Source organism: Chiloscyllium plagiosum, unplaced genomic scaffold, assembly GCF_037043375.1.
Source record: "Chiloscyllium plagiosum isolate Xiang-an unplaced genomic scaffold, Cpla_swu_hap1 HiC_scaffold_13, whole genome shotgun sequence".
Lineage (NCBI taxonomy): Eukaryota > Metazoa > Chordata > Chondrichthyes > Orectolobiformes > Hemiscylliidae > Chiloscyllium > Chiloscyllium plagiosum.
Genome location: NW_028270151.1, coordinates 85,631,968 through 85,656,352, shown reverse-complemented (window position 1 = coordinate 85,656,352; position 24,385 = coordinate 85,631,968). Strand labels below are relative to the sequence as shown.

The 24,385-nt window shown below is 41.6% G+C and overlaps 1 protein-coding gene across 1 annotated transcript; it reads right to left on the bottom strand.

Annotated features, from left to right (window-relative positions):
• Positions 1–385: 385 nt before the first annotated feature.
• Positions 386–24,055, bottom strand: ppp1r7 (protein phosphatase 1, regulatory (inhibitor) subunit 7). Its single transcript, XM_043701745.2, has 10 exons — positions 23,984–24,055; positions 22,784–22,897; positions 17,695–17,750; positions 15,554–15,619; positions 12,504–12,634; positions 9,957–10,119; positions 7,301–7,417; positions 6,631–6,735; positions 5,489–5,575; positions 386–820 (listed from the first exon to the last, which is right to left on the bottom strand). Exons 1-10 carry the CDS (start codon positions 24,039–24,041, stop codon positions 644–646), a joined length of 1,074 nt encoding a protein of 357 aa, XP_043557680.2. The 5' UTR covers positions 24,042–24,055; the 3' UTR covers positions 386–643.
• Positions 24,056–24,385: the final 330 nt, after the last annotated feature.

Here is a 24,385-nt window from a genome sequence, read left to right as displayed (position 1 = left end):
AGAGGAGCTGTGCAGCGTGGACAGGTGAGTAAGGTGGAGACAAAATTATACAGGGAAAGTGCACACCAACCATTACTCTGGATTGGGAGCAGTGCTGACAGGAGAGCAAACAATTTAAACAATTATTGTGACTGAGTGAATCAAGGGAACTGAAAGTAAGCTATATCTCTATGAGTAGCATAACCCAGCACATATATTCTGTGAGAATATTACAGGCAGCATGCACTACTGCCCATTATTGGAAAGCTCTTGGTTACAAGTCGCAGTCAATACACATTGCAAAGTAACCTACTAACTTTTCTGAGACTTTTATGTGTCACATGAGTGAATGTTTCATCTTCTTCATTCCTCTTGGAATTGCGGACCATACAATGGGTACAATCCATGCAGTTCAGTGCCTTTAATATTCATTCCATACAAAACAAAACAGACTCATTTGCCCCTCACAAACCAAGGATGAGTCACCTTAGAAATTGTGCAAGGCTGCTGCACACAAGATGTCAGACAGGAATCAATAACAAAATCATGCATAGAGTTATTTAGCTATAATTTAGTACTTTTATCAAATACTTTAAGAGCCTCAGTCAAGTAAAACACATGGAGCTTCCTCCAAATGAGTCAGTGATAAGAAGCTGCTTCCCTTTCAGAATCGGATAAAGGTTGCGTCGATCTGTCGCACAGAGGGGAGAGACAAGATGACTTTCCGCCGATAATGTGGGTCCTTTTGCAGTGGATTACCCTCAAGGTACACTGTCTGTAAACCTTTGGCATTCTTCAATTCATCAAGGTCACTCCACTGCTCAATTAAATTATCGTTCATCTGAAAATTCAAGGGAGAGAAACTGTTCAAACACAAGGCAGACAGTCAATCTGAAGGTAATTGGTTATCCAGTAACTGAATTTGAAATAATCATGGAAGGAGGGCATTATGCCCATAAAATCTTTAGCTGGCACTATCAGCATAATTTCCCATGCTTGCTAGTATTAGTTATGTCTCTCTCTCCCCTCAGGCATCGCCTTTCTGCCGTTCATAACTACCAGCCATCGTCTTAAACCACATACTGCTCGGCAGTTCCTGCAGGCTTGGATCCCCTCACTGTTCAAATCCCTCCAATGTGGCTTCCAGCCTGATGACCAACAAATAATGTCCACCTTGGCTGATGCATGAATTCCTCCAAACCCATTTCCTCAGAGTGAACCAGACTATGAAAGTCTTGGCTTTTGTTTGACCCAGAACTTGTGCAACAATATTACCTGCTTCATTCTAACCATCAACTCAATGATTACTCTAAACTTTTATTGGGCTTGCATTTGAATACTCCACTGCACTCATCCTTGACCTTGTATTCCAAGCAAGTCACCTCTTATTCTTACACATGTCAGCCTGCCCAGGATTTCCTCAAAAGACAACCCAATCATTCCAGGTAAAGTCACCACAGCCCCAAACGACCTTATGGCTGCATTGTCACTAGAGAGAGATGACAGTGGTGATATAACTGGAGGGTCACCACACCTCAGATGAGGGAAGAGGTTGAGAAGGAGAGTACTTCATGGCAACCTCAGCTGGTGTGAGAATTGAACCCGTGCTATTGGCATCACTCTGCATCATAAATTAGCTATCCAGCCAAATGAGCTAACAGACCAACACATTCCATGCATTAGTCTCAAAAACCTTTTCTGAACTGCTTCCAATGCATTTACATCCTTCCTTAAAAAAAGGTGACCGACACTCCAGATGTGGTCTCACCAGAGCCCTATATAAGTTGAGGACTCAACTCCTCCTGTAATAAACCATAACATTCCATTAGCATTCCTGCACACTAGCCGTTTTTCAGATTCATGCACAAGAACTCCCAGATCCTTCTGCACCTCAACTGTTCTACAATCTCTCACCATTTAGATAAAAAGCTCTCTTTTCATTCTTCCTTCCTTAAATAAAGAGATCAAAACTGCACACAGTACCTGAGGTGTGGTCTCACCAACGTCTTATGTACCAAACATTAAGCCCTTACGTTTATGTTCAATTCCTTCCCATAAAATATAGTTCCCATTAGCATTCTAATGATGTGCTGCTCCAGCATTCTAACTTGTGTGGTTTGTGCACTTTCTCGCTCCCCACCTCAGCTTCTGTAGTCATTCGCAGTTTATCTCATCCTCCAGTTTTTCATTCTTCCCACCGAAGTGAACTTCTCATTCTCCACTTGCAGGTCCCATTCACTTATCTATACCCTGTTGTAGACTCATGTCCTCCTCACAACTTACTCCCTTACCCATCTGTTGTCATCACTAAATTTAGCAACCCTGCATTTGGTCCATTCATCAGCCTTTTATATAAGTTGTAAAAAGCTGAGGCACCAGCAAACATTGTGGCACACAACACAACATATCTTTGCAACCAGAGAGTGATCCAATTATGCCTCATTTCCTGTTAGCTTTCCAATCATCTATCTGTGCTGAAAATGTGTTGCTGGAAAAGCGCAGGTCAGGCAGCATCCAGGGAACAGGAGAATCGACGTTTCGGGCATAAGCCCTTCTTCAGGAATGAGGAAAGTTTGTCCAGCAGGCTAAGATAAAAGGTAGGGAGAAGGGACTTGGGGGAGGGGCGTCGGAAATGTGATAGGTGGAAAGAGGTCAAGGTGAGGGTGATAGGTCAGACTGGGGTGGGGGCGGAGTGGTCAGGAAGAAGATTGCAGGTTAGGAAGGCGGTGCTGAATTCGATGGATTTGACTGAGACAAGGTGGGGGGAGGGGAAATGAGGAAACTGGTGAAATCCGAGTTCATCCCTTGTGGTTGGAGGGCCATCGCCTCCTTCTTCAAAGACCGCAATGTCCCCTCCGACGTGGTCGACGATGCCCTCCACCGCATCTCTTCCACTTCCCGCTCCTCTGCCCTTGAGCCCCGCCCCTCCAACCGCCACCAGGACAGAACCCTACTGGTCCTCACCTACCACCCCACCAATCTCCATGTACAGCGCATCATCCGCCGTCATTTCCGCAACCTCCAAACGGACCCCACCACCAAGGTTATATTAGCATTCCGAAAAGACCTCTCCCTCGGTGACTCCCTCGTCAGGTCCACACCCCCCACCAACCCAACCTTCACTCCCGGCACCTTCCCCTGCAACCGCAGGAGGTGCAAGACTTGCGCCCACACCTCCCCCCTCACCTCCCTCCAAGGCCCCAAAGGAAACTTCCAAATCCGCCACAGATTCACCTGCACCTCCACACACATCATCTATTGCATCCTCTGCACCGATGTGGCCTCCTCTATATTGGGGAGACAGGCCGGCTACTTGTGGAGCGTTTCAGAGAACACCTCTGGGACACCCAGACCAACCAATCCAACCACCCTGTGGCTCAACATTTCAACTCCCCCTCCCACTCCACCAAGGATATGCAGGTCTTTGGACTCCTCCATCGCCAGACCACAACAAAACGACGGTTGGAGGAAGAGCGCTTCATCTTCCGCCTAGGAACCCTCCAACCACAAGGGATGAACTCGGATTTCACCAGTTTCCTCATTTCCCCTCCCCCCACCTTGTCTCAGTCAAATCCATCGAATTCAGCACCGCCTTCCTAACCTGCAATCTTCTTCCTGACCTCTCCGCCCCCAACCCAGTCTGACCTATCACCCTCACCTTGACCTCTTTCCACCTATCACATTTCTGAAGCCCCTCCCCCAAGTCCCTCCTCCCTACCTTTTATCTTAGCCTGCTGGACAAACTTTCCTCATTCCTGAAGAAGGGCTTATGCCCGAAACGTCGATTCTCCTGTTCCCTGGGTGCTGCCTGACCTGCTGCACTTTTCCAGCAAAACATTTTCAGCTCTGATCTCCACCATCTGCAGACCTCACTTTCTCCTCAATCATCTATCTGTGCCAATGTTACCCTTGCACCACGAGTTTTTATTTGGCAATAACCAATAATCCCTCAGACTTAGTTTCACATGGCCAATGTTCACTTTAAGTCTTTTTTCTTTTGAATATTTATAAAAACGGTTACTGTTTTTAATATTTCAAGCTAACTTTCTCTTATAAGCTAACTTTCCCTCCTTAGCAATCTTTTATCAAAAGGGACTCCATTGGCTCAGTTGGGTTGGATAGCCGGTTTGTAGTTTAGAGTGATATTAACAGCATGGATTCAATTTCTGCATCAGTTGAGGTTACCATGAAAGAAAGACTCTCCTTCTCACCCACTCCCCTTGCTTCAGCTTACACCACCACGAGTTATTTCTGATGACAGCATACCCATGTTCTCTGGGACAATGGGATTTACCTTAAGCTTCTAATCATTCTTTGCTACTTTTCATATTCTGTCCAAGCTTCTGACATGCCATTCAGTTTTCCACGATTATATCCTTATTCAAGTCAAACATATCAATTATGCATTCTGAAATACCTCTACCATTGCATGGTATTTACTTGTTCCCTTAATCCAATATTCCAGTTCACTTTTGCTAGCTCTTCCTTCAAACTCTTATAATGTCCCTTATTTAAGTTTAAAATACTAGTCTTGAACCCACTCTTCTCTCCCTCAGACTGAATGTAAAATTTAATTATGATCACTGTGACCCCCAGGATATTTTGACTACAAAGTTATTAATCTTCTCTTGTGGCACCATACCAAGTCTAATGGAGCTTGTCCCAGAATGTGCTGCTCTGAGAAACTAGCACAAGAAAATTTAATGAACTGTGTTTAGGTGGACCGGCAATTACTGAAGACCTAACAGAGGTGTGCAGGGTAGGCGGATTAGCCTTGGGAAATACAGAGTTACAGGGATATGGTTTTGGGGGGGGGGGGGGGGGGGGGCGGTGAGAGGAGGGTCTGGATGGGATGCCCTGTGGAAAGTCAGTGTGGACTTGATAGGCCAAGTGGCCTGTTCCCACTTGGTAGAAATTCTGTGAATCTCCGTTAACTCATCTTGGCTATCTTTGCCCAAGTGGATTAAAATTTCCGCATGATTATCGTCAAACCTTTTGGACAAACATCCACTTCTTTATACTCCATTCTACCACGTGGTCCTAGGTGGTCCTGTGCACTATTCGCACAAGCGACTTATTGCCTTTAACATTTTTCATGTCAGCTCAAATTGCTTCTATTTCCTGGTTTCCTAAACTTAGGTTGTCCATTTTTGAGAAGACGTGTAGCACAGGTTCACAATAAGCATGCAAGTTAGCTCGCTGAGCTGGAAAGTTTGTTTCAGACATTTCGTCACCATTATGAGGTAACATCATCAGTGGGAGTCTCCAGTGAAGCGCCAGTGCAATATCCCGCCTCTTTTGTGTTGTCCATCTTTATTATGGGAATACCACCATTAATTAGTGGTCAATCCTCCACCTTTTCCTTGCTCCCTGTAGTTCACTCTTCAAGATGCATGTTAATCAGTGTACAACAGTGCCTACTATATGCCTATCCCTCTAAAATAGGAAGCTAATTTGGGGTGGTACCCTTCAGTATCAGAATGCTTATTCAAGACTAAAATAAACCTACCCAAAATTCTTGAAGTTCTGTCAGATGACTGACATTTTCGATCTTCTTGATCCTATTGGTTGCTATATCCAAAGTTGTTAACTTTTTCTGGAACAGAGAAACAGACAAGGAATGAGGCAACATGGCTCTGTAGAAAGCACCAGATGCAGTCACACCAGCTTGTGATAGGCAAACAGTGGAATTTTGATTGTCCTGGCACATGATCTGCACTCAGAGAAAGACCTTGAGGTTATTCTGACAAGCAAGGCGGTGGACATAAACTGCAATGCACTCTAGATCCTAAACATTTGCTACGTGAAAAAGCTTACCACTGATCCCTGGCAATTTCCACTATTCCCTGAAGACAATGCATAACCTAATGCCAGTCTTCCCAGTGATGACCACATCTCAATTAAATGTTAATGAATTCCATTGACCCCAAATGCAACATGATACTTACATAGACTGAGCAGTGAATTTTATAGTGCATGTAATGTACAAGAGGAAAGGTAAAAAAAAAGGATTTAAAAATCAAGACAAACTTGCCACGCACCTCAGGTCAAAACATCCCTTACAACTGTTGGTCTGGACACAGTGGGACCATGCCCACCATATCAGAGAATTCAGTACATAATCCAGGCTAACAATCAGTGCATTGAGGCAGAGCTGCAGAGTCAGGAGACACAAACTTTAGGATGAGAGGTTAAACAGAGACTCTGCCTGCATCTCTGGTGAATGTGCAAGATCCCACAACGGTACTGGAATATCATGACAGCTGTGTTCTGATCAACATTTACCTCCCATTCAAAACACAATCATTATTACTTATCGCTATGCTGTTTGAGAGACACTGTATACATTGTTTTCGATGTTTCCTACGTTAGTGACTACCATGAAGAACTTCATGAGATGTGAAGCCCTTAGCAGATCCCAATTTCATCACCTTGCATTCACAGACCTCATCACCTGAACAGTATACCTGCACTTCACTGTGTAAGATGCACAGTCTATTGGTATAACATTCTGAACTAACCACAAACTGGAGGTGACGGAATGTTTGACGATATTGTACAGTCTGAAGATTTTGAATGCTTTAGTTCTACTCTTCTCACACGAAGTGTTAATTAGTGCACAGAAACTAACATGTTGCAACAGGGACTCACGTTGTTCTCCAAGCCTTCAATCACCTCTATGCCGTTGTGACTCAAATAAAGCTCCTGCAGGTTGACCAGGCCTTGCATACCTTCTATCTTCGTCAGCCGATTACTCTGCAAGGTAAGGTTATCGTGCATCAATACCAACGAGCTGTGCAGAAGCATTATCAAGCGAATGCAATCAGTAGCAGATTAATCCCTGAAACTTCACCTCTGCTGAGCACTGGATCTGACCAGAACAAAGCCATCAATAGGTTTCTCCTAACTAAACTTTGAAGATTTCCATAAGTTTGTTTTCAATTTGGCACGAATGCTGCAGTTGAGTATCATATGATTAAAAACTAGGCATCAGAAAATTTAGGTGCAGATTTAAGACACGTTTCTGTGGCACCTGGTATACTAAAGGGCAAAGCAATGGCAAACCTTATAAAAACGTACATTTCCAGATTTAGAGCACTGGTAAACGAGTCTGTACACTTTGGATCATCCACTGGCTGGCAAGTTTATTCAAGAGATAAAAAAGAACCCAGCAACAGCTCACAGTAACAAAGCCCACCTAGCTAAACATGGTTTACAGACAGGAATACGGACTTGCATTGCTCAGTGAAACATTCCAAAGAAACAGCTCTGTTTCAATGCACTGAACAATAATATCTCTGTTCTCAGGGTCAGCAATTACCTGTATACTGAGGACTGTGAGATTCGTCAGCCCGTCCAGGTTCTGTAGTTTTGTGATTTTATTTTTACCCAAAAACAAGCTGCTGAGCTTCTTCAAATTTTCAATATTTTCTATAACCTGTGAAAAATAAATTAAAAAAGAGATTACTCCCACCGTCTTCTAAACTAGAGACTCTGAACAGAGTATAGGAAAAAAAATTGGCTGCTTAGCTCTTCTCCTCCATTCAATAAGATCATGACTAATTTGATTTGCATCTTTTCAACCCCACTTTCCTGCCTGCCCCTACAACCCTTAACTCCTTGTAGATTGAAACTCTAATTACTGCCTTGACTATGTTGAATAATCCAGCCTTGATTGCTCTCTGGAGAAGAGAGTTCCAACGGCAAACAATCCTCAGAGTGAAGAAAGGGCTCATCACTGTCTTAAATGGAAGACATTTGAAACTCTTTTGAAATTGTACTTCCCAGTTCTAGATTTCCACAAGGCCCATCACATCAGTCACCAAGGTAAAAACAATGACTGCAGATGCTGGAAACAAGATTCAAGACTATCTACTTGAATCTTATTCTCACCAACCTGGCCCATGGCCTTGTACAGCACATCGTTACAAGTGCTTATCTAAATACTTCTTAAATGTCAAGATTCCAGCTTCTACCATCCTTTCAGGAAGTGGGTTCCAGATGCCCACTACCCTCTGGGTGAAAATAAAATTGCTCAAATTCTTTCCATATCACCTGTCCCTTAGCTTAAATCTATTTCCCCTGGTTCTTGACTCAGATGAGGATCAAGCTTTCTTCCCATCTACGCCCCTCAATTGTAACCCTTCAGCCTTCTCTGCTCAAAGGAAAATAACCTCAGCCTTTCTAGTCTCTCTTCACGGGTGAAATGTCCTTGCGAATCTCCTCTTGCATCCTCTGTAGTACAATCACATCCTTCCTATAGTGTGGTGATCATAACTGCACACAGTTCTCCAGCTCTGGCCTAATAAACATTCCATTCAGCTCCATCATGACCTCCCTGATATTGTGTTCAATACTTCAACTAATAAAGGCAAGTACAGTCATTCTGCTGTAATACACATGATGTTAATGTGAATTCGCTATAACACGATTGACAAATTGGGGAAACGGTTTCTGAAGTGTGAACTGGTTATAACGCCATTCTGGCCCCATTAGTTTAAATGGTGCTGCTATTACACAATTTTATTATAACACAGGATTGCACAAGCATGGAGCCACCATGTTACAGCAGAAGCAACTGCATCCCATATGCTTTCTTAACCACCTTATCTACTTGTCCGACTGCTTTCAATGATCTATGGATGTGCAAACCAAAGTTTCTCTGATCTTCTATATTTCACAGGATCCTACCACTCATATACTCCCTTGCCTTTTTAATCCTCCAATTAAATTACATTTGCTACTGTTTTATCCATCTCACCAGCCCATCTACATCATCTTGTAGTCCGAAGCTGCCTTCTTGCTCTTTACCACAGCAATTTTCATGTCATTTGCAAACTTACTGCTGACATTTCACCTTTGCAGTTCATCATAAACTCTCTGCCTTGTACTCTACGCCCCTATTTATAAAGCCTAAAATACTTCATGCTTTATTAACAGCTCTGTCTAGCATCCTACTACCTTCAATGTACATAAGCACCCAGGTTTCACTTCTCCTGTACATTACTTACTTTCTACTATTTTTCTACATTCTTTGTATCAAATTGAATCACAGTACACTTCTCTGCGTTGAACTTCACCTGCCACCTTGTGCCTACTCCAGGAGTGTTGACAAGCTGGTAAAGTTCACATTATTCTTTTCTCAGCTTACAATTTTCTGAAGTTTTGAGTCATCTACAAATTTGGAAATTTCCCCCTGCTGCACTTAGATCTAGCTTATTCATAGACAAAGAAAATCAAAGGTTCTTAATCTGACCCTTGGGGATCTCTACCACAAACCTCTCACCGCCTGAATAATTTTAATTAACCTGGTTTCTTTGTTGTCTATCCCTCAGTCGGTTTTGTATCAACTTTGTTACTGCTTCTTTTATTCCATATCTGTAATTTTCTTTGAGTCTATCATGTGGGACTGTGTTGAACACCGTTTGGATGACTATATACAGCACATCAATAGCCTGCCCCTCATCAACCTTCTGCTACCTCTTCAAAAACTGAGTTACTGAGATACGATTTTCACACATTTACATTTCTCCTGTCTCAAACTGAAAGTTTCAGTTCTCTTCCAAGTTGTACTACTCTGATTCAGATGTATATCACGGTCAGCCCTTTTCCAATGTCATTGAGAGCAGTGTCACAAGGACTGCAGCTAATCAAAACATCCCATCACCATCATCTCCTCATGCACAACTGTTTAAAAGCATCTTCCAATTCCTGTACAACAGTGTACAGTTTAAAATGTCCTCAGGCTTTCCTACAGCCAGTAGTTTAAAAGATACAGTGTATTCTGATGGCTTTACCTGAGATCATCTGGAACTCAAGAAACGCACCAAGTAACTAACTATACTTTCCTGCTACTAGAGTTCCAGATGATCTCAGGTAAAGCCATCAGAATTCCATTAGACACTTACGCCTTTTACCTGAACACATACCCCCCTGGGATTTGTTCTGTCCCAGTGGCCATCCCAGCTTAGACTTACCCGGATACGATTTGAACCAAGCTCCAGCATCTCCAGCTGATCCAAATGACCGATATTTTCTATCTTTGAGATTTTGTTGTTCACAAGGAAGAGCTTCTTTAACTTGGTCAGAGACTCAAGAGCCTCAATTTTCCGCACAATATTAAAGGAGAGATCCAAAATCCTGCAGGGAAGCAAAAGGTATCAAGAAATCACTCCAATTCCACAGCACAACCAAGGCACGGATGTTTGCAATGCACAGACAGGGTTTCCAGGTGAGATGCTGACACAGCTTTAAAAAATGGCAAGAAATGAGGCCAATGGTGAAACAGCATAAAACCTTAGGGCTTTCTCTATTTGAACAAATAGTGTTTTAAAAACAACTGCTGCCTGTTGGTAAAATCTGTTGTGTTTCCACCAATCTCTGGAATCGGTCTCCAAATTGGTGTAGGGCCATTCCCCAGAAATCAGTGGACTTTATAAAGGAGTCATCTGCACATCTGTGGTACAATGAACAGATCAGAGCTGTAATCTAGTGGGAGGAGAAATTGTCACAGTTTCTGTAATGACAAGCCTCTGGATTTGATGGCGAAGAGTCAAGATGATATCAATTAACTGCAATGGGACACGGCTAAACAAGTCAATTTAATGGGTGGATAACAGCCATTAGAGTTTGAGGTGATGCATTTCACCTCAAGGATGAGGAAAAGTAACATAGATGGCTTGGCAGAGTTCAAAAATATTTTTAAGAAAGAAGGAGCTGAACGATCAACTACATATCTCTTTGAAGGTGGTAGAGCACATTGAGAGATTAAATAGAAAGTATACAGGAGCTTGGGCTTCATAAGTCGAGGCATTGGAGACAAATGCAAAAAAAGTTATGCAGAGCCTTCATAAGGCCCAGAACATAGGATAATGTTCCCTCTAATTTGCACAGCTGTGCATACAGCCACTCCCATGTCCTGCGCACAATTAGTGTCAGCACATGGATCACAATATTGACTTCCAGTTCCAGACATCAAAATTGAGCATGGATCTTGGAGACCCAAGCAGCAGGAAAGAAATTGAGAGGGAATGCTGCATGAGAGCAGCGATAGGCCATTTGGCCCTTTAAGCCTGGTCCATCATTCAACATCAAGTTTGATCTAAAGACAGAAAATACTGGAGAAATTCAACAGGTCTAGCAGCACCCGTGGAGAGAGAAGCAGAGTTAACGTTTCGAGTCTGACATGACTTCTTCGGAACATATTCATGGCTGATCTGGTTTCCTGTTTGGCCCCGTAACCCATCTCCATTGTTAATCAAAAATTTAATCCAGGCTGAAGTAGATTTAAAGAACTGGTCTTAACTACCTTCGGGGGGAAAAGAATGCCACAACTCTAATGATACTTCAAAAATATTTCCCTCATCAGATTTAAAAGGGAGGTCTCTCATCCTTAAACTATACCCTCTATCTTTAGTCTTCTGTCTCTTGAAAGCATCATTCTACCAAATCTTTTGAAATTTTATGTTTCAACAAACTGAACTCCAAAACCTGTTCAAAATTTCTAAAGATAAGCATTTCATTTAAGAATGAGTTATGTGAACCTTCTCTGAAGTACTTTCAGAGCAATAATGTAATTTCTTATCTAAGGAGACAAAAACTAAACAGTACTCCATGTAATCTCACTCGAGTCCTTTACAGATGCAGTAAAACATCCCTACTTCTGTATTCAATGCCCCTTGCAATAGTGATAACATTCTATTTGCCTTCCTAATCACTTGTACCTGTAAACTAAATTTATGTGACTCACGTACATGCTCCAGAAGACCTTTCTGGACTGAGTCACGCAATCTTTACCCACTTATAGCATACGCCTTGCTATCTTCCTGTCAAAGCTGTCAAGTTCAAATTTTCTCACATTGTACTCTATTTTTTGCCCACTCACTTTAAACTACCTGGGTCCCTGGGCAGACTCTATAACCATCTCTTGATAACGTACTTTTCTACCTGGAAAATCTTCTCAATCTTTCCCCTCAGTTGTGAAGTCATATTGGGCTCGATGTTAACAGTTTGTCTCTCCACAGATGCTGCCAGGCCTGCTGAGGTTCTCCAGCATTTTTTGTTTTTATTCAGATTTCAAGCATCCACAGTATTTTACTTTTAATTTGTAAGCTAGAATTGCTCTCCGTAGTAACATTGAAAACTGAGAGGAAGCTTTGACACGTGTAGAAGATCATAGCAGGATTTGATAAGGTAAATAAAGAAGAGTTGTTCCCCTTAGCTAAAGAGACAAATAGGAGACAGAATTATGGCTTTGAACAAGAGATAAGTGAAGGGATAGGGTAAGCATCAAGTGGATCTCTTATTGTACTGGAGGGTAGTGAAAGCAGAGGTGGCTAATGATTTCAAAACAAGATTGGTTGGTTGCTTGAGGAAATTAAACTTCTAGAATTGTTAGAATACAGCAGGGAAATTGGAAGGGACTAGATTACTCTAGATAACACAATATGTTCTTACCAAAAGAACTAGAGCAAAGCACTGGAATCACCACCAAAGAAACAAACTTCATTAGTTTTAATACTTACTCAAGGTCCTTTAAGGTCTGGAGATTTTCTAGTTGATGGATCTGATTGTCATACAGGTCCAACTCTCGGAGTGTTATCAGATGCTCAAGGTTCTCAATTGTCTTAATAAGATTCTGACGAAGACACAGTACCTAGGATAAATCCAGAGACCAGGAAGCACTTGAGAGGCCAGCATTCCAAACACAAACACCCAGCTACAAATGTACATTTATTATAAACACATTACAATTGGATTGGTTATGTTACTACATCCAGAACAAAATGTCAGACATCAAGGGGAGAAAGAAATGCATGCTTAGCAATGAATGCATGGGAGTGTGGACAGGATTGGTAAGCAGTTGAAGGATTTATTAAATGTAACAAATAACATTCCATGGAAGAAATGCAATTTTTTTTAAAAAAGTTTTTACTTTGACTGCCTGATATACTATTGGAAAACATTGAAGTTGTGTATATCAATTAAAATATCAAACTGAACTCACATCCACATCTCAATCTGGCACTGATTCGCTGACTGGCCAGTGAATTAAATTGTTCATCCCTTAAACACATGAAAATGACTAGCTATTATTGACAATTCAATGTGTCCTATATGGTGCCTTCAAGGAATGGAATAGCCTTAAATTATGTGACGTACAAATCTAACTGGTATTGGTGTAATCCCCAGCTGGCCTGCACAGATAGAATGTTGTGTGCCAGGCTACACTGATACAGGTCTATCACCAGCAGAAGTTTAAGACTTAAGCATAGGATATACACGTGGGCTAACGAGCATGAGTGCCTTTTGTAATTAAAAAGGAATCTCTCTGGAAACCATTACAAATAGGCATACCTGTTAGAAAAGTGCAAGGACAACAGTGCTGTTGATGTCCCTTGACTCAGTCAATATACCAAAGCAATAAGGAACAGAAGGGCCAATGTTGGCTAAGGTAAGTGTTCACACAGGCTCATAGGATATAATAACGGTTAGTTGTCGACCTCCTCTGATCTGATTCAGTACAGTATGTCTGAATAAGCACAAACACTTGATAATTGAGAACACGAACATTCTTTACTGACACCTAGTTTGAGTGATTAGCCTAACTATACACAGAAAGCAATATTTGCTTGTTTCTGTATCTTTCAAGCTCTCTGTAGAAAAATCATGTTCCTTTGTGTACCATTTTCTACTTTCAAAGTTGCATGTAAAATAAATTCTCATTGTCTATCTATTCCCAAATCCTCAAGATACTATGTATGTCAACAACTATATTCTTTACTCCAAAGACACGCATGTCAAGACTGTTTGACCCTGTGGTACCCAATCTCAACAAAGACCAGGCTTAATTAACCATATTTGTATTACAGTTGACAAATCCCTCTATTTATACATATTACAAGTCACTGAACTTGCACCTTAATCATAGCTGATTTTATTGCCATCACATTTCCTTGCACCAAACAATTTTTATCTATAACACTCAGACACTAAAAGCATAAGACAGACTGTTTACTCTTCGCAATTCAGGTCAGCCTGTTTATCTTGTAAAATCATTTGCTTGAGGACAAGTTCTACCATTACTCCTTAACTTTCCGCTCCTTCGACATACCACTCTGCAGATCAGCAATAATTTAGTTGCGTTGAAAATCAAGACCTCAAATTGAAACTACTAATTGCATTTCCCCCACACAAACAGAAACTGCTGGAAAATCTCAATAAGTCTGATAGCATCTGTGGAGAGAAATCAGAGTTCATTAAGGCTGGATTTTTAAATCTCTCACAGATGCTGCCAGACTTGTTGAGATTTTCCAGAAACTTCTGTTTTGGTTTCTGTTTCTGCTTTCCAGCATTTACAGTTCTTTCAATTTCTTTAAATTTTATATTCCATTGTGGGTTTTGACTTATTGCATTTCTTTTACAACTGACTATACTTTTAGGTGGGAAATGATTTTTGCATATTTCTTGATTTGGACATCAAAATGTCTGCCTTATTCCTGTCACGTGGCAAAATTTCCAGGGCAGGTTTAATTTTTGGACACGAGTCAGCTTCAGCTTCTGGCTATTGAACCATCAAGTTTGAGACCTGCATTCCTGAGCGGTGACCTGTTCAAACAAAACAGACAGCAGGAGATCCAAATTTGGAACCCATTCCTGAAGCAGCAATGTGCAACACACACAGTGAAACAGGATGTCAATGGAGCACATCAAAAAGCACATTTTGCAGGAATGCCAGGACACACCAAGAGAATTAAATGATCTCAACCAGGACGGTTTAATAAAAAACCTGCCAGAAGTTGGCAGACCGTCCTAACACACTGGAAAGAACCACCACATAGCAAAATACAGTAAAAGGCAGAAATTCAGCCGAAGATCGATCTTCACAGCAACAAACAAAAATCAATTCAATTTAAGTTTCAAATATCCAATTCTTGTCAGCAATGTTGCAATGATCTTAAAGCTGGATGTAAATAGAAATATAAACAGGTAATAATGGAATGGGAATAAACCCCAGAAGTAGGCTAACTTGCAATGTGGCAAGTCTGGAGCAGCCAGCTCACCAATGGACTTAGCTTTTCACACCAAGGCACAAGCACGACTGCAGTCACAGCATTATGGGAGGACTGAAGGGGACTCTCAAATCTCATCAGCAATGGCAGGACTGAGCAGTTGTCAAAAACAGAACTGAAAACCTAACTTTTATTTCAGAAAATACCCAGGCTAAGGGAGGAACGAGTGAGACCTCAGAATACAGATATTCTGATGTGCAGTTTGTTGAGCTCTATGTGTCAACTTCCTGTCATGATTCAAGAAAATTCCCAACATACCAACACCTAACCTCTTGCATTTCACTGAATACACGAGCTAAGTAATAGCAGGGAATATAATGGATACAGAGGTGAAAGAGAACTTAAACAGAGATGACGAGTCATCTGCCATGAACAGTTTATTGAGGTTCTTTACTGTTCATCATGAAGCAGTAAGGTACCCAGTGGCTATAATAGAAACAATTAAGATGTGCAGAGGTGGTACAAGAATGGACTACTACACCTGGGATGTCAACTGATCTCACCTTCACTTTCTTCAGTACATTAAATCCTTCTATTTTTCCAATCCGGCAGTGGTTCAGATCAACATCCTAGAAAAGCACAAAAGCTGCACTGAAGTGAAAACTGCACCAAAATCCACTATCCAAGACTGCTTACTTGGAATATATAATGTGAATGGGAGAGAACATTAAAGGTTGTGGTTAATTGGCAACTTATTGCATGTAAAATCATATCACTTCAAAGGACACTAATTTACAAGCTACCGCAGTAATGTGAGCCAAGAACCTGCAAAATGCAATGAACAATCAAGTCCTAAAATTACCATAAAACCTTTCAAAATAAAGAAAAGTAAGTCTTAAAAAGGAGTGGCAGTCTTAACATGCAATGCACCATTGCTTCCTCAGAGGGACTGCCTGCGTCAGGAGTTTAAAAATTAGTTAACTTTGTTCTGGTTTAGCAACCTAAACAAAACTACTCTGTAGTGTCACACCTGAAAGCACTGGCACCAAAGTTCAGAAGTTGTGGTTCAGGTTCTTCTGTACCTTTTAAAGAGCAGGGTAACTGGCACCAAAATCCCTGTCAAGATCAATCCCTCAAACTACATCACAAGTACAGATTAGTCATTACCACATCTTTTTTCATTGGACTTTGTGAGCAAATTGAATGGTGCAATTTCCACATTATAGGGAATATTTCAAATACTCCACTGGCAGGTGATTTGGTGACAGAGAAAAAAAACCATTCAGTGTAAGAGCACTTCTGGTTAGAAAACAAATATTCTATTGGGTCGTAAGGCTTTTGAAATATATTAGGATTGTGAAAGACATTAGAAGTGAAAGCCCTTCCTTCTTTCAGCTGCTAGTTATTCTTCTATATACTGAACAGGTCAAAGGTACATTCAGGTACAGAGTTTAGTCCAAGCATTTTACCTGGGATCCGAGTGCTCTTGACAGCACTGTTTGAAACAAGAACACAATTTTCCAAAAAGGAAAATCGAATTACATCAATATTTCATCACAATTTAAGATAGCATCCATAGATTTGAAAATAAAATTTCAATAAAAACATTTATCAATAGCAGTTACACCTTAGAGCTAAGAGTTCAAGGTCTCCTGTCTCAAACTCAGTTCTCCAGAACAGGAGTACAGCACTTCACACACTTTTACTTTATCTTTTACTCTGCCTTGCTCACACGATGCAGCCTAGTATTTGAAATGGTCACATGGGTGCAAAAGGAAATGCCACATTGTCTGCAGGGTTGATATATTTTGGTACTGTACATTCAATTAACAACAGACAAGGAATTCTGATTTAGATTAATGCATTATGTAGAATTATAAATGAGGTGCAATGTAGATAGATATGGTGAATGAAAAGACTCACCAAGAATCATATTTGCAGTAAATTTAAAAACTAATGCTATGAAGCTCTCCCTGATTGGCTTTTTGTATCAGTGTAGTGTCCCTACTCTTGGGCTGAGAGACCTGGGTTCAAGTCTTACCTGTTCTAGAGGCGTGTAATAACATCTCTGAACAGGTCGATTAGAAAAATGGTTTCAATAAAAGAAAACTAACTCTATTTGGAAGGACCGGGATAAAGTGTGTGTGCAGGGAATCATCAGGTAAATGTTCAGCATTTGCACGACTGACTCACCTGCTCACATAAATGGAAGCCGCAATTCTGTGGTTCCAATCAACCAAGGATCCCTGTCTTCACTGAGTAATAACCAGGATTGCTCAGCTCCCAAATGCAAATGGAATGGAGAATCAGCCAATTAGCTTGTGAAATAATAGCACCTTACCCATTTCAATTCACAAATGACCTGATCGCCTCTTCCAGGGATTTATAAATATTAACACCTTCACCTGAACTGCAACTTAGTGAATAATGCAGCAGTGTCAATGCCACAGGATTTGATGCTGCAAGTGGGAAGGAGAACAGAGACACCTTCAACCAGAGGAGCTCATATTCAGCCATGGGCTGTAACCTCAAGAGAGGGCGTCTGCCAGAGTTCAACAGGTTCACAACGCCACACAATAACAGGAAATACATGAAGGTGACAAACTCAACCAAAAGCAATGAACTACAGTAACTATACCATTCACCCCAACAACCTGTACTTGCAACTCTTAATGTATCAAAATTCCTTTTAGAGGTCACTTACCTCTGCTTCAGGATCCAGAATGATGGTGTCAATATCAACTGGAGTATCTGGCTCTCCTGAAATAGAATTTAGCATTTTGTTTTATTAGCTTAATCAATATTAATATCGACATACTGAAATACGAAACTGAAGACAATTACACATCCCTCTTCAGATTTTAATCAGAAACATTTGATAGGCAAACTTGGGTTTGAGATCCTTGATCACAATCCAGCAGCTAGTGGGGACCCAATTTCCCCGGCCAGGCTTGCTCAGTTAACCTTACAACTGGAAGACTGTAAAATCCAGTGTTTACTTCTGCAATTCAGTTTTAGTTTCTTCCCCACAAATTTCTTTAACCAATATGTTTCTAGCATGCATGGATCTAAACTGACAATGTCTCAATATTTACATACAACTGGAAATGCAGGAATGGGTACTGTCATGCCACGTATCATTTTACTGGTTTCAAATGCATGGGAACACCTCATCTAACACGTCACCACACTTGCTGGGATGCTTTTTCTCCTTCTCCCTGTTGATGTCTGCAATATCTTTTAATTTCCAGATTTAGCAGCAATAAGATTTTCCAAACTGGGTAGTTGGAGGGGTGATTAATAGGGAGAATTAGGGAGGACCTACAAGAGAGCAAAGGGCAGGGGAGGCCACACAGTAGGGGACTGTTAAAGAGGGAGCACAGCTGCTATGCCCTTGGTTGGATGTCTACAACACCCTTACTGCAGTGGAACTGGTGAACAAAAATTTCAGTTTGCAACCCCACTTTAGGAAATCCTCGAGTGGAAAAGTTGCTGCTTTCCTGGATAGGGAGAATTTAAGAACAAAGGGTCATAGTCTCAGAAGAAGAGGTGAGCGCTTAGGATCAGGAGGATAAATTTCTTCACTTCAAAAGGGTTGCAAATCTTTGGAATTCTTTAAGCCAGAAGGTTGTCATAGCTCATCACTGAGTGAAATCAGGGTAGGAAAGTTTGGAAGGAGGATGGGAAGAGTAATCTTAAAGCCATAATTGTAAAGAATGGAACAGGATTGAGGAATTATATGTGCAATACTTCCTCCCATTTCTCATGTTCCTACTATAAAGACCATGTCTTTTTCTCCCCTTGTATTTTTAATTGCAAAAGAAGAAATAACTTTTGAAACTAATGATTGCTACCTGGTCTGAAAGTAACCTGACACTCATTCTAAGCACTGATTAACCACTGCTTGAACAAGCAGTGGTTAAGTGTGGTTGAAGACAAACTGGAACAAAGGGGCAGTGTACAGTTAGGCAGTTTGGCTAAGACTGATGGAACCACTTCAGTTTTCCTTCAGCAATTGCTGTAAACTGTGACTTTTAATTTATAATTCAGAGACTTTCTATGAGTGAGCCTTGTGCCTCTTGCAAATCAATGGAAACATCTGGAAAAGGAAGACCAAGAATCAATGTTCCATTTCCCTCTGCAGAAAACAAACAATGCAGGAAGTTTGGGGAGAATGGGAAAGTACAAACTAGGAAAACCAGGAGGTTGGTGCTTATGACTGATCAAAACAACCCAAAGAACATCAAGGTATTTCCGAACAGTACTGGTTTAGACAGGAGCCACAATGGAGCTTCATAATGGAAACAGATTCAAGAGGGCATGATACAACCACAAGGAGATAATCGATTGGCTGCAGTTCATTGGGAAGTATCAAGATCAGAAAATTCATCTCAGGAACCACTGACCTGTACTCCCTGTCACTCCCTCCATCCATAACACCCACACTCTTTTTCACATCTGAACACATGCATGGGTGCAAGGGCAAGTTGATAATGGGATTAGAGTTTTAATTAGCACTTATGTGCCAACAGTTCATAATTATTTACCTGGAGCTTGTCTAAATACTTATAAATAAATAATAATTCTTGTTAAGCACATAAACTTGGTCTGTGCTTAACTGCGTCTAAAAGTTAAATGGATTGGGAAATCATTGCATACTTTTTAAAATCTTTAACTTTTGAAATGACTCCAAGATTAGCAGGGCTTGATTTCCAGCACTGAAAAATGTGTTGCTGGAAAAGCGCAGCAGGTCAGGCAGCATCAAGGAGCAGAAGAATCGAAGTTTCGGGCACACCCACACTAGCAGGTTGTAGTATTAGATCTTCTAATGAACTTTTCATGTCCTCTCAGTTGTCTAACTATTTCTATTAACACATCCCTCTCCTTTCAATTCCACCACGTCTTTCTCCACTATTCTCCATAATTTGAATTTCTCTCCGTCTGGACCCACTAGCTCCTTCAGCTTTCTTATAGTTATCTATTGCCCGATTGCCTTTGGTAACTGTCACTAGTCTCCGTCCTATTTGCTTCTGCAAAAGACTTTTCCATTTCCCTCTGCAGAAAACAAACAATGCAGGAAGTTTGGGGAAAATGGGAAAGTACAAACTAGGAAATCCAGGAGGTTGGTGCTTATGACTGATCAAAACAACCCAAAGAACATCAAGGTATTTCCGAACAGTACTGGTTTAGACAGGAGCCACAATGGAGCTTCATAATGGAAACAGATTCAAGAGGGCATGATACAACCACAAGGAGATAATCGATTGGCTGCAGTTCATTGGGAAGTATCAATAATCTTCAAGTCTGCCTGTCTGTACTGTCTAGCTTCAGAAAGCTGCCAAACCTCCCTTTAGATAGGAGTTCCTTGGTTAACCCAGAAAACTCAAAACTGCCCAGCCAACTTTACTTAAATGTGATATTATAATGTAACTGTCTATATTGTGATTTTGTACCTTAAAATTAACTTGGAATATTTCAAATTTATAACATGGCACTTCTACTTACTCCAAATGTACTGAAAGCAACACGCCTGCACACAAAGGTAGAAGTGACTGCGATAATTGAATACCTTAGAGTAGCTCTTGTATAAAGATTTTTAGGATTGGTGTAAATTTATGTATGATCTACTATGAACTATATGGTACAGAAGACCCGTGACTTTGGCTACTGCATAAAGAATAAATTTATGTATTTCAAACTTCAGTAATTTGTCTCAACAGTTCTCCTTCATCTTTATCTCTCTACAAGGAGAAAAGTATCAAAACAAACAGGCAAGTCATCTCAAGACAAATAGTCGATAAACCTGCATTGCCAAGCACCGGACAGGCTATGAATAGAGAACCAAGATGATTGCCAAATGGCAGAAACATGTTGCATACATGGACATAACTGGAAAAGAGGTGCACGCTGTAACTGAACAGGAGAATTCAGATTGCTTATGCATCATGTCAATATATGCCCCAGGCAAAATTAGTATAAAAGTTTACTCATCTTGTTGAAGAAAGTTGAAGGAATAGGTCATTAATGTTGCACCATGTTAAGATTGATGGTACATTACCCTTGGTATGACAAAAGACAGTTTTAATGGAAAAGACTTAAGTTGGCTCATACAAATCTTCACATAATTTTGGACCACGGTAGTTTTGGCAAACAAATTATTTTCAGTTGTCTATTGCAAGTCAGCTGTTCCATATGTCAGGTATCACCAACCCTTCCAACTGCAATAGCAACTTTCAAGCTGTGCTAAATACTTTCCTTTCGTAAACATAACTGTGGTATCACTGCAGCTTCTCATCATTGTAAGACAAGAGGTGCTGAACTACAGGAGCTATTTGAGCATTGCCAACCCAATAAAAGTGATCAATTATCACTTCACTAATTGCATTGTTGCTAAGAAACATAGAAAACAAAAGCACAATTTCTCCAGTCTTGTACATGCCCTTTCCTACTAGCAAAATTATGCCCTGGGGAGAGCAACTTAGGGTGACTGGAATGAGAAGTCAGGTTGGGGGTGACCTTCGAACAAGTACAAATGATACTGTGTGACCTTATCGGCATGCCCTTGAAAGAAAACTGACCAGTTATAAAGAATTATTTGAACGCTGCCATAACAACACACAAGTAGCATAGGAGAATATATAACAGATAGTGGTGAATGGTAATCATGGCAAAGTTAAATTGCAGACTTTGGAACTTTGCACATGGAATGGATGGAAAAGCAGGAGTCCTGGGATGAGGAGGAGACAGCACAACTTTTCCCTGGACCCTGCAGCCCACAAGGGACAGCTCTGCCTGTTCTTACCCTACTCATTTTACAGCTTATTAATCTTATATATGTGGAGCTTTAATTTTTTTCCGAATCGGATGCGAGCATTGCTGGCAAGGCTTCACTTCTTGCCTATCTCCAATTACTTGTAATGTCTGTCATGGGGAAAATGTTAGAAGCTTTATTAAAAACATTATAACAGGACATTTGGATAAATTCAACGTGATCAGACGGAGCCTAACCTACACATCCCTGAACAATTTAACATGGCCATTTCACCTGACCTGCACGTCTTTGGATTGTGGGAGGAAACCGGACCACCCGGAGGAAACCCACGCAGACAGAGGGAGATTTTGCAAATTCCACACTGACAGTTGCCAGAGGGTTGAATCAAACCTGGATCCCTGGTGCTGTGAGGCAGCAGTGCTAATCACTGAGCATGGTTCAAAAGTGAATTGGATAAATACTTGCAGTGACAAAAAAAAATTGCATAGAAATGGAAGGATGACAGGAAAACGGTATTTCTGTAGCATCTTTAACAAGTTAGCACAAAGTCCGAATGACTTCTGATTCTTTATAAATTGTGCATATGCAACAACACCTCAATCTGTCACAAGATTATTTTCTTTCCAGACTCTGCTGGAGCCAGCAAATTCTTTTGATTCACATTGCCAGTTTTTACCTTTAATTTCTAAACTTTTAAAAATTATTTTAAAATGGAGAGCAATTTAAACCCAGAAGTTGCTGCCCTTTCTCTTGTACATTTACAAGAAAAATAAAGATGGAGAATGCCAGATAAAGGCAAAAAGGAAGACAGGTAATAACATATTACATCACAAACAAATGCCTTTGTGGGGTGGCCAGATATGCCAAGGTGCCCCAGGACAGCCACACTAATGCCATACTTCAAGTGAGGGGGAAATAATAGCAATTTAATCTGCAACAAGATGGAATTTTGAAACAAATCCATTGTTTGCCATTGGAGCTTTCTAATTGCACCAAACATAAAACTACATAAGTTCAGTACCTGACGCGCTCCCTCCAGTTCCTCTCAATCTTATGTTCTGTGATAACTCATCAATCGTCCCTTTCTTTCGCCCTTCTTCATCACCAGACTCTTCAGATTCTGCACGTCTGTCAACTACCAAACATGATATGGTGATTGTTATTTCATTTTGAAAATGTTTCCAGTAAGCATTCAATCAGTTTGGCTGCTGCTCCCTCAGTCACTCCCCCCATTCTCCACACTCCCTCACTAAATCACTCCATTACCTCACAGAGTCCCTTACTCAACCTCCTATGCCCAACTCCATCACCCTGATGGCTATCCTTTCCACACATGCACATCCTGAACTCAGCACCCTCTCTCAGCTTTGCACACTCACTCATTTCCTCAGAGATCCTCACTACCCCTTCCTCAGCACTACACGTGCACTTATGTGACCCAGCCACTCATCACAGCCAGTGATGCTCCTGGCCTCATTCTACCCCAAGAACTCCCTACTTTCTATCCCCACCCCTTTGCAGCAACTCTTCATTCAACCACCTACAGGATAACCCAAACAAAAACCTCAAGATCCTCTCCCACCCCAACCCCATTCTCCAAATACTCAATCACCCATCCTCACTCCCATGCACCCTCTGAATGCCATCCTTCCCTACCTGCCTGCACATCCTTCACCACATCTCTTTTACAATCACCTCCTAACATCCCTCAAATACCCTCAATTTAGTCCCTCCACTTGCTCCCTCCCTCACAACCATCATCCTTCCCCCAGCACCCATCCTTAGCACCATGTCCCCAAAGTCTCCTCCATCTTCCCACCTCCTGCCTTCCACTCCTAATTTTTTTCTCCTCCCTCTCCACTCTTTACCCCTTTGCTGTCCATTCCCCCTCCAACACATACACACACACACACACACACACTCCTCACCCTCCCAACCTTCTCTTCTATTGCCACCCTTCTCCATCCACATCACCTCTTTTCCCCCTTCCCTTCAGACCCTCCCCTTCTCCCTCACCCCTCCCCATACTCTTTCCCTGTCCTCTCCTTAGACCTTCCAGTTTCATCCAACTCCCTCCCTCCCCAACTCTCCTCTCACTCCGCCCTTCCTCATTACTCAATCCCCACTTTTCCAACCTCGGCCCTCACAATCCCACACTCTCCATCCACACCCATCACTCGCTCTCCCCTTCTTTCCTCCATCTCTCTCTCCCCTCACTCACTCTCCATAGCTTGCTGCTGCTGATGTTGCTGTTGCTGCTCCCCTCCGTTCTCCGCCATTCTTTACTCCGCCCCAAAACAACCGGAAGTTCCCGTTGTGGATTGACAGCTTCCCTCCCCCAATGGGAGGGCGGGGATGCCGGCATTGGCCAATAGGCGTCGGTCAGAGGCGGGGCCATGCGTGTGTCAGCCTGGCCATGGCCTGATGGTTATTGTGAATGGTATCACTGCCCGGCTGCAGTCAGTGCGGTGTCACAGATAATGCCAGGCTGTAACTCCAGGCAATATTACAGTCCATGCGAAATTGCAGTTAATGCCGGGCTGCAATCCACTGCAATACTACAGTTCGCAGTCCATGCAATATTATAGTTCCTGCAATATTACAGTCAATGTCAAGCCGTAGT

Coding starts and splice junctions, on each gene's coding strand:
- ppp1r7 (XM_043701745.2), bottom strand. CDS start 24,041: ATGGCGGAGAACGGAGGGGAGCAGCAACAGCAACATCAGCAGCAGCAA. Junction 22,898..23,983: donor GCAGCAGCAAGCTATGGAGA/GTGAGTGAGGGG, acceptor CATGTTTGGTAG/TTGACAGACGTGCAGAATCT. Junction 15,620..17,694: donor TTCTGGATCCTGAAGCAGAG/GTAAGTGACCTC, acceptor GTGCTTTTCTAG/GATGTTGATCTGAACCACTG.